Raw genomic sequence first — 14,962 nt, 5'->3', positions numbered from 1 at the left:
ATTTCTCATTTTGAATGAGAATACGTAGGAACAAGGTCAATCCTTGTCGGGCTCAAAAACCTAAAAAATATTTTTGTTTCTTTGTTTTGTTGTTCTTGGGATAGTTAAACATTTTGCAAACCACATCCTTATTCGCGTATTTAATTAAAGGTACTGCCTTCAGGCAGGCGTTATAGGGTGCTAACACCTACCCTACACGTAACTGACTCCCGAACCCGAATTTCAATTTTCGCAGACCTTGCCTTATCATTTTATGGTTTTTTCGTAGTTTTCCAGAATAAACTATGATGGCGACTCCAAAAAGCTTTTCTTAAAAATTTCTTTTTTGGATCGTTGTCCCGTTAAGTTAGAAAGGAGAATAGAAGGTTGAAGAACACATGCAACCAGCAGGGTTACCTTGCATGTGACAGAATTTTCCATATTTTCACAAAAACTCAAGAAACGAAACTTACCCGTTCAAAACACAAGTTTGATTGGTGAAAGAGGAAGTCCTTGAAAACAAGATGACTTAGGCATAATCTGATTGTAGATCAGATGAGGTGAGATTATAGATTTTTAGAGAAAAGGACGAGAAGAGAAGAAAATCTGAATAGAGATGGCTGTATCAGAAAAATGGAACGAGCATTTGGAAATCTCCTTTATATAGTATTATTATTTTAATATATTTCCACTCGATCCCATAAATCTCATACACCTGTCACTCCAAAATTTTCTTTAAAATTCTCGGTTCTTACAATCTCCCCAACAATAAGAATTTTCGTCCCCGAAAATTAAGACTTAATAGAGAACAGGTGAGAGAACAACTCCCTCATGACATCTTCCAATTTTCAGGTGAGAGAACAACTCCCCGAAAAATATTACAATCCCATGCAGTTGATCCATCAAGTCATCAATCCGATGCAAAAGGGTACTTGTTCTTGATGATTAACTTATTCAGTTGCTTGTAGTCATACGAAGCCAAGAGCCACCATCTTTCTTCTTCACCAACAAAACAAGCGCACCCCAAAGAGAAACGCTCAGTCTGATAAACTACTTATCCAACAATTCCTCAATCTGCTTCTTCAATTCCACTAACTCCACTTGAGCCATCCTATAAGGGGTTATTGATATTGGTCCAACAGCTGGCACCAGATCAAAGTAGAACTCAACTTCACGCTGAGGAGGTAACCTAGGCACTTCTTCAGGAAACACGTCCAAAAAGTCTATTACTATCGTTCGGTCTACACCACTTACTATCGAACGGTCTGTCTCACTAACTACCAAACGATCTACACATTGTTCACTCGAAATAACTTCCAAGTGAGACAATACCAGAAAACAACACGCTCCTTCCAACAAGTCTTGCTTCAATTGCCCAGAAGACAAGGACACAGCTTCTTCCTTTTCAAGAAACACTAACTTCTTCTCTACACAATCTATGAGAATGCGATTGGTAGATAACTAATCTATTTCCAAGAATCACTTCTAATCCTTTCAAAGGTAAACAAATCAGGTTCACCTTCAACTGATGCCCCCTCAACCTCAACCTGACATCTAACACACATCAAAGATGTTCTAACTAACCCAGCTGCTGGTGTAAATACCACCAGATCAAACTGTAACTCTTCCTCAGTCAACCCCAACTTCTTTACACGAGCTTCAGACACAAAAGAATGTGTCACCCATTGATTAACAATACCACACAAACTCTACCAAACAACACGCAAATACTAACAACAAGATTACTTGAATCGGCCGCTTCTGTACCTGACAAAGCATAAACTCTTCCTGTAGTTTAAGGTCTGTCACCTCCTCTTGGCAGAAATCTCCCAACCGAACGGTTCTAAGTAGTTGTTCTCCTACCCAAAGGACAATCTCTCTCAAGGTGACTTTCACTCCTGCACCTATAACATCTCTTATTTTTCTTTGGTTGTAACACACTCACACCTGAAACCAATTCCCCATTTTCACTGCCACACTTCCTCACAATTCACTCGGACATGAACCAGAATTCTGCAGAAAGGCATTCAACATGAACACAACACACACCAACAATGTCGAACACACAATCATTCAATTTCACATACATGTCGAATTATCAAACAATACTTTCATACATAGTAAATCATAATTAAATTAACTAGTTTCCCTTACCTCTTTGACCGAATAGAGCAACATTTATCTTTTCCACAAATTGCTTTCACACCGGAAATCCTAGGAACACCTATAGTTCACCGATTGGTGAGAAAAGACCACCCAACAGACCAAAATTAAGTTAGAAAGGAGAAGAGAAGGTTGAAGAATGCATGCCATCAGCAGGGCTACCTTGCATGTGACAGAATTTTCCAGATTTTCACAGAAACTCAAGAAACGAAACTTACCCGTTCCACAAGTTTAATCGATGAAAGAGAAAACATTTGACAACAGGATGACTTAGGCACAATCTGAATGTAGATCAGATGAGGTGAGATGAGAGATTTTTAATGCTTTAAAGTAAAGAATTAATGTTCAAAATAATTATTACATTTTCAAATTACTATATTTAAATTAATGCTTTAAAAGAAAGACGACTTTTATATCTGATCGAAAAAATGAAAAAAAAAATCAAGAATTCGGCTTCAAATTTCAGCTACAAATATTGAAGTGACTGTCTTCGTAAATAATCTGCAAAGTATACGTTTGAATAAATAAGAAAGAAACATTGTTATATATAAGTGAAAATTAAAAAAAAAAAGTTATTTAAAGAATAGTATACTAATAACATAACAAACAAATAAAAAATAAAAAAAATGCATGAAGATATATATATATATATATATATATATATATATATATATATATATATATATATATATATATATATATATATATATATATATATATATATATATCTGTTGAGAAAGGATCAAGTGGGTGACCAACTCATTCTATCACTAACTAATCCAGACTGCATCTTGCTAAGCAAACAACATAACACAACACGACGCAACAACTTGCTTCAAACTAAAGCCATTGCTATCTATCTCACAAAATATCTCTGCCGCAACTTTTCACTATTTATTTTCTTTCCCTGTCACTTCCAACTTAGCCCCACACCTACTCGCCTTTCTTCTTTTCTTTCTCATAACAATGCATTCATTCTTACTTTTTCATATTCTTCTTTTCCCTATTTCAATTTACTATCTCTAATGCTATTTCTTTCATTCAAAAACTAAAATACATATCTTTTTCAAGCTACTTAAAATTAACACATAATTCAAATTTTAAATGATTCATTAAAATTGTGATTTCTAATACTATAACAGGAATTATACATTTTACTTTATATAAAAACATAATGTATAACTAATAATAAAAAGACTATTTTGACGATTTAATTTTACATTTAATTGATTTTATATCAAGAAATTAACTTGTTATGCAAAGTAAATAAATATAATAAATGTTTGTAAGTTTAGTGTTTTATTTTAATTAAAATTTATTCGATAAAGATAAATGATACTATAAAATTTAGATTAAAGTTGTCAAAACATATCACTTAACTCGGTTAAAATTTATTTTATTATAGGTTGATTACTAAGTTAATTAATTAATATAACTCATTTATTAATGAATTAAAAAAATTCAAACTCAATTCAATTTATTACATATTAATAAATTAAACGAGTGGACTTTTTAATTAAACGATCTTCACTCTAGAAGCAACCATTAAAAAAAAGATCAGGTAAAAAATACTTGCGAAAAAATAAGATTTGTTTCAAATAAGTGAAAAATATTATTTATGAATAAATTCGTAAACCAACTCAGTTCACCATATATTCAAATCAAATAAATTAAGTTTTTAATTTCTCATATTTATTTTTATGTGTCAATTTATATTTTTAAAATCAAACCAACTTGAATCTAAAATAGACCAAATTGATTTGTAGATTTTAATTTATTTTAACAACTCTAATCAAAATCACTTTTTATTTTTAGTTAAATTTAAATTTATTTTAATTGAAATCTAAATCATCGATAAGTTGGAATTAAAAAAAAAAACTTTTAATTATGCTGCTAAATAATATAATTAAGCAGGTGAATATTCAATAATAAATAATATAATGTTTTCAACAAATTTTATTAAATTAAATTTTTATATAATCGAAAAAATAATTTTAAATCTAATTATATTTTTTCGCAAATTGACTTAAAATAACAATATTTTTGATTTATGTTAATTAACCCCATATTTAAGAATTAATATACATATATTAACAAGTCCTACTTGGATCAATGACATTTATTATTGCTGAAAATAATATAAACCATCATCTAAAAGAATATTTAAAGACAGCACATTTCGAAAGTATTTAAAGATCAGACAAAATTTATGGCAAGAAAAACATTATTATTTATTGTGAACAGTTTACTTGACAGATTGTCCACCACTTTATTTGTTTATTTATTTTTCAGAAAATTTTTTCCTAAATTCTAGAAAGATGCTCAACTTAAAAAGTGCTTACCAAATCCATACTCAGTACCACCACTGCCACCTTGTCTCTTTCATTTCATATAATAATATCAACTTTTATATTATTTTTTGTTGCTACATTAGCAACTTTTTTTTAGTACATTTCGTTTTTTATTATTTCTTAACGAAAAAGACTTTGCATTTTTTCGCTGTCTCTATCTCTTGATAATATATTTTTTTAATGCCTACTTAAAAAAAATTTAATCATTTAGAATATTCTTATTTATGTAGAATTTTCTTGTATTATTAAATCTCTTAATTACATCATTGAATATGAAAAATTGGAGTCGTTAATTTGGATGGATGGTGTTAAAAAATATTGTGAGTAGCAGGATGATATTACTGACGTGGCAGTATATGGTCAACTGAGTTGGATTTGTTTGATTTACAAAATAAATTTTATTGAAATAAAATAAATTAAAACGCAACGTTTAAATAAAAATAATTAACAAATTAAAACGTTGTACTTTAATTGAGTTGAGACTGATTAGAAGAAAGGGAACCCAAAACACCCGTGGCATGGCCGCACTCATTAGCACCATTCGCACAACCATCATCAACTACCGCGAGAACCCAGAACAACCATCCTCAACCACCACGGGAACCCAGAACAGCGAGAAAGGACCCTTAACTAAAAAAAATGTAGAAAGGAAGAACCCAAAACGAAACATCAAGAACTCAAGAAATTTCCATAACTCAAACTCAGATTCCAATTTGAAACCTCCAAAATCATAGAACAGACAAAACCCTAAATCGCAGGATCCAAAACCCCAAATTCACAATTTCAAAAACCCTAACCCTAATGTTGCAAAAGAAGAACTCCAATTCGCGTTCCAATCTACAGAAAAGAAAGCAAAAGCAACTCCCAAATCGTGAGCCCAAACACGTTCTCCCTTCGCCGCAAAGACGTTGGAGGGCGAGATCCTCGCGTCGCAAAACGTCGTGCTTGAGCCCTTTGAAACTCATCTCTCCTTCCCTATGAGAAAACCCCAAACAGAATCCAAGAAGGGGAAAGGAGAAAGAAAGGAACGAACAAAGCGCCATCATGATCTACCCGGAGAATACGAAGACGCTGTCGGGTCGCGCTCTCTCCACGCTGTCATCGTCATTGCCATTTGTCCCAGCACGAAACGTAGAAGCCTTTTTCTCCTTGCAGGACGAACCGGAGTAGAGGAGAGAAAGGATAACATTGCCTCCCTCTCTGTAAGACGAACAGAATGCAATGAAATAAAAATGTTGCGTTTTGATTTCATTCAAGTTTTTAAATATGTAAATAAAAGAAAGCTAGCTCAGCAACCAATGTGTGCCACGTCAATAAAACTTGGTAATGTCACCCTCCCACTATATCATTTTTTAACGTCGTTCACCCAAATTAACGACAAGCCCTAAATTGATCCAATTTTTCACATTCAGGGACCTAATTGAGAGATTTTACAATACCAGGACCTAATCGAGAAAACCCTACATAAATAAGGATGTTCTAAATGATTAAACCTAAACAAAATTAGCATCATACCTAAATTGAATATAATTATACTCTGAACCAATTGATATACTCTGAATACCTATACAATTTGTTCTTCAATGTTGTCCAGTCTCATTTTTGGGTCTTTCTCTTCGCTCTGTTATCCGATGCTTAAATTAGTAGATAGTTCGTTAGGTAAGTTTGAATCAGTATTAAGTGCACAATAAATGCGAACCACCTACCTCTTACCTTCGATCTGTATTTATAGTTTTTGTTGTGGACTTGAGATTAATGAAGCCTTAATCAAGATCCAATCTCGACCTAATACTTTTAATCATCATTTACCTTAATCTTCTGGTCCGTCCGTCCTTATTTGTCTACCTTTAATGCTCTTCCTAATTGATGACTGATTATTTTCTTTTCTCAAACCATCTGACCTATTGTTGAGGAGAGGATATTGCAACCATCTAACCTGGGCAGTACAATATACAATTATATCAAATTAATTACTAATTTTAAATTTAATTCATTACGTGCACTTGGATCCTATATCAATTTTACTTTGCATCAAAATTGGATGGAAAAATAAGGAACGAAACTCTTTGAATATCAAACCTTTCATTCTTTGTTTGAAATATTTATTTACTTTTTATAAAATTTGAATGATAATAATATTTTCCATTCTAGATCTATATATATTTAAAACAAGATCAATCAATCGATAAATCACGTGTTTGATTATTATTAGAAAGAAACATGTGTAAAATACATTAAGAGCAGGTATAAATCCATCACGTGAATATATAATATAGGAGTTTAATCTTAAGTATAATTTTATATGAAAAATTAACAATTACTAATGATTGTTGTGCTATTAAAAAATTGAATGAAACAAGGGTACAAATATTACATATCTTTAGAATTGGAAAATTACAATTGACGAAGGACAAATCACACACTTGAAACGCCAATATCCTATTATGAATAAATTTAAAACAACTATTAAAATTCACCGTCTTTATAGTATAATTCCTGATAACACTTAATTCATGCCTAATTTATTGAAAAATAAAACATTAAATTCAAATAAATAGATTGTGAGTAATTTATAAAGGAATCACATTCATTACTCGGTAAAAATAATATTTAATTAAAAAGCTCCAACTACGAGATGGAGAAAGTTATAATAAAATAAATAAATAAAAATCATCGTTAGCATGATAACGAAGAATGAGTTGAGTGACTTTGAAGTATTGTCAACCATTAGTTAACTAAATGTTTTAAATTGTGCTATATGTTCCAAAAAAAACTATTTACATCTAGTTTTTTTTAATTACAGATTCTTTCATTTGCAGTACATTTTTTTCTATTTACAAATTCAACCCCAAAAAATTACTTAAAAAATTAAAATTAAAATTTTCACATATATTATTAAAATAAATTATTATTAGAACATGATCCCAAATTCGATCATTGTCTCATATATTTAAATAAGGTAATTTTATCTAAACAAGGTTATGCATAATTATGAATGATGACACTTTAAAATTTATCAATTATTTATAATTACAAAAAAATTATTAAAAAATAAAATAAAAGAATATAAAGTATGAAAAACTATATCAAACTTATCATAAAATTTATTTATTTCAATAAGCATGAATAAATCATACATCTTATAAAATAAATCTAAATAAACATATGTATGTAAAACATTAAATCACCTATATTGCTCTTTATTAATGAAAATTAAATGAACTGATTTATTATCGCAATGATTTTCTTTACGAAGAAAATAAGAAACTTTGAACTGAATATATTTATAAAAATACAAACATCAATGCCATCTTCCTCTTAAACTCAAATAATAGAATTTTCTAAGCTCGTTTGATTACGTAAAATACATTTTATCTCTTTAAAACACTATCATCTTCGTTCTCTCTCACTTTTCTCTAACCTTTCTCACTCTTGGATCATCTATTCGACGATCAGGAGGTGTCTAGGCGATCCTAGCATTAAGGACTACCATTTCGACCGATCAATTTCTTGAGTTAAGTTAGTAAGTTTTGTTCCCTTTTCTTAGTGATTTCTTGACTCTTGATCATGTAAGAAATTCATGTTTGCATGTGTGTCTAAGTAGTTTCTTTCTTCAATTCTTGGCTCCAATTAGGTTCTAAGGTTTGTCTTCAATCGCCAATTGGTGATTTGTAGGTGTTTCTAGAGGTTCCTTGCGATGTAAGCAACAATCGAGGAATTTGATAACTGTGCAAGTTACATCGAGGTAAGGGAAGCTAGATTTTTGCTTTAATTAGTGATTTAGTGTGTATGTGTGATGAGTCTATGTTTATTGTGTTGACTGAACTAAATTTAGGTTTTTAGAGTAGAGGTACCATGTGCAAATTGATTGGTTTTTAGAGTGCATTGATGAACTATGAAAATAAACTGAATTGGATGATGTTTGATATGTTATTGACTGTATGAAATGTTAGAAATCTGTGATAGAATTGGTTGATTTTGAGTAGAGGCACTTTGTTATGGTTTAAGGTTAGATTTGAGGAAGTGCAGTAGTGAAATGGTGAATTGGGGGTTAGGTACTCAGTTGGTTTGTTGGAATAACTTTGGTAAGTCAAATGAGACTTGTTAGAGTCTCTAAGTTGCTTAAAACTGTGCCAAAATTGGTAGAATGAAAATTGGGTCTATAGGTTGAGGTTAGTTAGATTTTGAAGTTTAATGTGGTGAGGAAACACTTTAGAATGATGTTAGTAAGGTTTAGAAACAATTGTTCAAGCCTAATTAAGTCTATAACACGATCTAGGAGGATTAGAAGTTGGGAAGAATATTTCCAATTGGTCATTTTGGGTGCATGTTCATAATTATGCAGTTTGGTGCTGTAGAATTATCCAAACTCGTTGAGCGAGTGAGTTGCTTAGTGAGTGGCTGAGAAGTTTGACACCTTGTTTGTGCTTTCGCCTAACGATTTGTGTCGCTGAGCAAATACTTGGAAGGTCTGGACCACTGTCTAGGAATTCGCCTAGCGAGTTGTATAACTTAGCGAGAGAGTTGAGGGTCTGGGCCATTGTCAATTTATTCGCCTAACGAGTTGGGTCGCTGAGCAAGAGGTCGGGGGTCTGGGATCACTAAGAGTTTTATTCGCACAACAAGCTGTGTCGCTTAGCGAGAGGTTGGAGGGTTTAGACCATTGTCTCTGAATTCGCTCAACGAGTGGATTCGCTGAGCGAGAGGACTCGGTGACCACTCATCGAGTGTGATCTCTTAGCGACTCATTTAGGATCTGTTAGCATTTCTATATTATATGGTTATCTTATAACTTTGATATCTATATTGATTGGTTGAATGATGTAATCGTTCTTAACATATTGTATGATGATAAATTCTTGAGATTGTGCCGTTAAACCCTTTTGAAGCATGGTTAGTGGACGTTATTTTATGACTCGTGAAGAGATTTCATGGTAGTGCCATGGATGTTGTTGTTGTTGTTGTATGAATGTATAGAGCTTTGAACTAGTGGTCTATTCCGACACTCTAATGATCACATATTATCAGGTAGAGAGAGGTGGGTTATGTGGTGAAAATAACGGGAGGTCCTAACCTATGGGCACTGGTCAAGGCCATAGACAATGTAAATGGATTGACCTTTTATGGTAGCTTGGTTTCAGCCAGCTGTATTATCATTACAAGTGCACAAACTACCAATAGTTCGACATTCATACTGAATCCGAATGAGTCTTTCCTAGGCTTTGCAATGTATAGAATGATTGGATTGTTATAATTAATTTACATATAAATGTTTAAAATTGTTGATGTAATATATAAATTGCCTTGTATCTCTACTTTACCCTTGTGCTTGTATTTGTGTTTGTATGTTTCCTTTTATTTTCTTTGCTATAACCATCCTGTGGTGGGTGTGAGTAGAGAAGAAGACCTCTCTTTGAAACAAGCGTTGGATGGAGGAGTTGCGGATGTTTAGTTTGATCTAGACTAACTCTTGCAGATAGTTTTGGTTTAATTACTTTATATATAAAGTTTACTTTATAGTTATTTTGGAATGACTATAAACGACTTTATAAATTCTTTCTCGTCAATTGTTTTTGTAAATATTAAAATTGTGATGGTTCTTTTAATATAGTTAAATAGTATATTTTTGAGATGTTATATAAAAAGCTCTAAAGATATTCTAAAGCATAAATAATCTCATACATTTAATAAAAATATAAATTTTCATCCTTTAAAACTAAAAAACTATGTACATATTTATTTTGATTTCCTTTAAAAATTCTAACACACGAAATGAAATTAAAATAACTTCTAACTATATATCATAAATATTCACCTTCAATTCATTAACAAATAAAACTTGTCATATTATATCTTATATCTCAATATTAACGTCTTTTATAAGATTTTTTTAAGTAAAACTAATAGGAAAATGATATGAGATCAAAATTTTTATAAGTAAGAAAGTTAATAAATTTTTTTGAGCAAGTTAAATTTTATAAAAATACCTAAATAAAAAAAATTAATTTATAATTACAATTTTTTAAAACAAATTTAAAATTTAAAACTGAGTTAATAAAAATTATATCTTATTTAAAATTATAATAATATACAAAGTATATTTTCTCATACTAAATCTGTCTCCTCTAATGGTATACTTTTACCATATACCTTATATAAATTAAATTTTGTGTTTAACTTTCATTTTGTAATGTTATTAATGAGAATGTTAGAATATTTTATTGTCTGCATTTTCTTTTTTTCCCTCAAAATCATACATGCTGATAAAATAAATTCAAATTAACCACAAATTGAAATTAAAATTAAAATTTTTATATAGATGTAGCTATGAGGTCGCTGTTACTACTTGCAGGCAAATTTTGCGAGTCTCAAAATTAATGATTCTGGTATGAAACTATTATAATAAATATATAGCTTATTTAAAAATTTTGTATGAATTATTATATTTAATTTAATGGATAGAAAGTAGTAATAATTGAAAATTATTATTATAATTTGTCGAGTTTTGCCGTCTTTTCCTTTTTCTCTCTCAAACCCTTTCTGAATCTGTTAATCAATCCTTCTCCGTTAAGATTCTCTTTCCACCGTCGTTCTTATTATCCCCTCTTCCCCCTTCCTTCTTCTCATTCTCAACCTCAACAAGGTACTATTTCTATTTCCTTCTAACTCTCTATTTTCTTATTTTAATTTTATTTCGTTACAGCAACTAATTTCGGCTATTTATAACCCTACTTTGTTTAATTTCCCAACCTGTATTTTTTCGTTTTTCGGTTTCTACTTATATGCACTATTTCCTTCCAGCCACCACCCAGCGTTTCAATTTTTTCCCCATTAAATTTTCTACGATTCGAACGGAATCTTAATCGTTTTCGTTTTCTTTTTTTTGTTTCTCTTTCTTTTTCCGGGAAATTCCGGCAGGTTCCAAGACTTTTCCGATTCCTCGAAGAAGAAAGAGAACATAAAAAACCTAAATCGAAAGATCCCATGGCGGAAGAACACCGATGCGAGACTCCGGAAGGTCACCGTCTCTGCGCCAACAACTGCGGCTTCTTCGGTAGCTCCGCTACCATGAACCTCTGCTCCAAATGCTACGGCGCGATCCGTTTGAAGGAGCAGGACGACGTGTCGACCAAATCCACGATCGAAACCGCGCTCTCTTCCTCCGCGAAGACGCCGCTGTCCACGGCTCCCCCGGCGGCGATTGATGTCCTTCTCCAAGCATCGTCTCCGCTTCCGGCAGAAGCTGCAGTCGAGGTTCCGGCTCAGGTCACGGTTCCGGTTCAGATCGCGGTGGTGACGAGTTCTACATCCTCGGGTTCATCGCAACCGAACCGGTGCGCCGCGTGTCGGAAGCGTGTGGGGTTGACTGGGTTCAAGTGCAGATGCGGAGTCACGTTTTGCGGGACCCACAGGTATCCGGAGAAGCACGCGTGCGGGTTCGACTTTAAGACGGTGGGGCGAGAGGAGATTGCTCGGGCAAACCCCGTGATCAAAGCAGAGAAGCTGCGGAGGATATGATTCGATCTGATCCGTCCGATGGGACCGGAGTTTGGTGATTTGATAAGAACCGTCCACGTGTAGTGCGAGCGATGGAGAGAGAGATGTCGTTATGTATAATGTTATGAATATGATGATGATGATGATCTGTCTTCTAAATTAAGATAAAACTTAAAAAGTCGGTTTGTCTCGTGTAGAAGGGATTGAAATGAATAAGTCATATTTTAATTTGGCTTTGTAAAAGGGAGAAAAAGAAAAAGAGCACTGAGATTAAAATTTGTAGGTCCACCACCGTCAGGAGTAGTTGAAATTATTTGTGATTAGGGTTTCCGGGCAGCGCAGTGCGGTGGAGCGTTTTATTGTGCTTTCGGTAATCAATGTCAAAGTGAACTTGTCGAACACGCGCTGTGCCAATATTCGTTCTTTACTCTCCACGATTTTATGCTATTTTTCCCTTCCTCAATCATTTGTATGCTCTGTTCTATTCTTTTTTTTGAGGTAATTGTTGAGATGAATATTATAACAAGTTACATTAATTGTCTTGTTGCTGCGAAGATTAAGTTATAAGTTGCCATTAAATCATGTATTGATAGTGAAGATTCAAGCAAGCTTGATTGAGTTGATTTGATGATCCAAGTCACTTAGATTTGATCATGGATGCCTTGAAGAGTTAATCTTGTGTGGAGTTATAATTCTTAGGTTTAGATTGTATTTGAGTAAATATATAATGCTTGATCTAGATAGTTCAGGCCTTCAATCTTTGTTTATTCCTCGGGAAATATTTCATTTGCTTGAAATACATTTTAACATGTTAAAATGTTCACAACTTTGCTAGAAACACAAGTTTAAATTTAGATAAACTAAATTAAAATTTTAATCAATTAAAATTCCGTAGTTTTTTTTTTTCAAAATCAAATTTGAATTGTTTCAACCAAATTAAATATGAATAAATAAATTCAAACCACTAAAATGATTATTTTAAGTGATTTCAATTGACTGAATTGAAAATGAATCAATTAAAAAATTTTCAACAACTGATTTTAAATTATTTCAATTGATTGGAACAAATTTCAACATGTTCAAAATCGGTTTCAATCTTTTAAGATTTATTAGATAAATTAAAATAATTTTTTCATATATGATTTTTACACATTTGAAACACTTATGTTAAAAGAAAAATATATTTTTTTGAGCCTTTTGTCAAATATTTTCTATAGATCAAGATTCAAGTGTTGCTTCTCGTTGTTTTTGTGAATCACTTATCATTACTTTTAGAGGGGATAATTTCTTGCACTTCATCGTCAAGGTGATTATGTTCTACTTTTGTTTTTCAAATTTTGTAATTAGTTTCTTGACTAGGGTTGACAAAATAACTTTTTTTGTGACACAATTTCACAAAAGGTTACAAAAGATCTTATATGGTTTAAGATATTGTGTTGTGTTATATTTCTTGTTTTTCTTACATAATGCTTATAAAAACTTGATTTTAATGAATTATCTCAATTAGGATGATTAAGCAATTGGATGTAGCTTTCTTTGAAAAGTAAATCAATATAAATTTGATTTTAGTGAATTATCTCAATTTGGATAGTTAAGCAATTGAATGGTGAGCTAATATAAATCCTTTACATTTTTATTGTTATTCTCTATATCTTGCATATTTAATTCTAAAATATATCATTACCTTATTTTGAATAAAAGAAATTGATAAAACATTTGAAAACCTTGATAAAAAATTTCTTTTTGGGTTAATTAATTCAAAGAAACATTGTAGTATGTTTTAAGATTTTGAAAAAATGAGATATAGTGGAAAATATGCAAAATACACAAAAGAAGAGAAGGTTGAATTATGTATTTAAGATTTTGAAATGAAGTATTATTTTATAGTAGTGATCAAATGAAATTTGATACTTGATTGACTATTGTCAAGTAGTTTCTCACATGAGTCACGTTTGATGAAGCTCATTTGATGCAACTTTAATTAAGAGGTCAAATATTTTTTTTTTTTTAAAAAAAGTTGTTTTCACACAAATATTCTTTTATTAGTTGTAGATAAATAATATGTAATTTATGCTAAAATAGAAAAGGAGGTTGAACAAAACTAAAAGAGAAGTGAATTGGTTTAAAGTTGTACTTACGAAGATGAGTATACCCTGAGAAGATGAGCTCCACGGACCTTTTAAACCTTCCATTCATAAGCCTTCTTCCTTCTGTCATGCTCTTAATACTCGACCTTCACGGACATATGATGGTGTGCCTGCAAAAGATACTCTGGCGCCCAAGTTAGTAGGGTGCATCAGATAACAATTAATGTTTTAAAATGTGAATGTAAATCATTTACCTTGATAACCATACTATTTATAGGTAGATTATGATAGACTGACTTGTGGCCGAATAGGTAGAAGCTGACTTGTGGTCGTGCTGGTAGAGTCCGACTTGTGACCAGGTTGGTAGAGGCCAGTTTCTGGTTGGGCTAGTAGAGGTTAACTTATGGTCGGGTTGTTAGAGATCGACTTGTGGCCGGGTTGTATAGGCCATGTACAATACACCAACCCCAGTCTACTCATGACTAGGAGGCATGTAAATAACTTAAGTAAATTCAGCAAAGTAGTTGTAGCTAGCCATCAATTTACGTAACATGATACTGATAACAAGGTAATCGGTAGTCATCCTGTATTGTAGATCAAATACAAAGAAAATCAAAGAAAATTTGTATCTTTAGTAGTAATCCTATAGGTATACTAGCCCCCTAACCTCAATAAGCGTAGAGACAAAGTGATTTGAATGTTGGGTGGCACCTCATAAAGATGGGCCATGTAGGTGGCACATGGAATGACTTGAAAGGTTCAACTAGGACCACCTAAAAAGGTGGCAGGGAACTATATGGGAGGTTCGACTTGGACCGTTAGGTAGGTAGCAGGGAACTACATTAAAGGTTCGACCTGGATTATTGGGTATGTAACAGGAAACTA

General features: G+C 32.1%; 2 protein-coding genes across 3 annotated transcripts; one reads left to right on the top strand and one right to left on the bottom strand.

The window, feature by feature from the left end:
• Positions 1-1,029: 1,029 nt before the first annotated feature.
• LOC106770228 lies at positions 1,030-1,944 on the bottom strand. Its single transcript, XM_014656048.1, has 3 exons — positions 1,927-1,944; positions 1,499-1,688; positions 1,030-1,415 (listed from the first exon to the last, which is right to left on the bottom strand). The coding sequence occupies exons 1-3, from the start codon at positions 1,942-1,944 to the stop codon at positions 1,030-1,032; spliced, it is 594 nt and encodes a 197-aa protein (XP_014511534.1).
• A 9,040-nt stretch (positions 1,945-10,984) lies between these two features.
• Positions 10,985-12,456, top strand: LOC106769730 (zinc finger A20 and AN1 domain-containing stress-associated protein 4). 2 transcript variants are annotated; one of them, XM_014655464.2, is made up of 2 exons: positions 10,985-11,136; positions 11,412-12,456. In XM_014655464.2, the coding sequence occupies exon 2, from the start codon at positions 11,478-11,480 to the stop codon at positions 12,009-12,011; it is 534 nt and encodes a 177-aa protein (XP_014510950.1). In that variant the 5' UTR covers positions 10,985-11,136; positions 11,412-11,477; the 3' UTR covers positions 12,012-12,456. The 2 variants fall into 2 exon arrangements, with proteins under 2 accessions (XP_014510950.1, XP_014510951.1); XM_014655465.2 differs by having other exon boundaries at positions 10,990-11,136; positions 11,473-12,456.
• The last annotated feature ends 2,506 nt before the right edge of the window (positions 12,457-14,962 follow it).

This window comes from Vigna radiata, chromosome 8, assembly GCF_000741045.1.
Source record: "Vigna radiata var. radiata cultivar VC1973A chromosome 8, Vradiata_ver6, whole genome shotgun sequence".
Lineage (NCBI taxonomy): Eukaryota > Viridiplantae > Streptophyta > Magnoliopsida > Fabales > Fabaceae > Vigna > Vigna radiata.
This window is presented reverse-complemented; position numbering and strand designations above follow the sequence as displayed.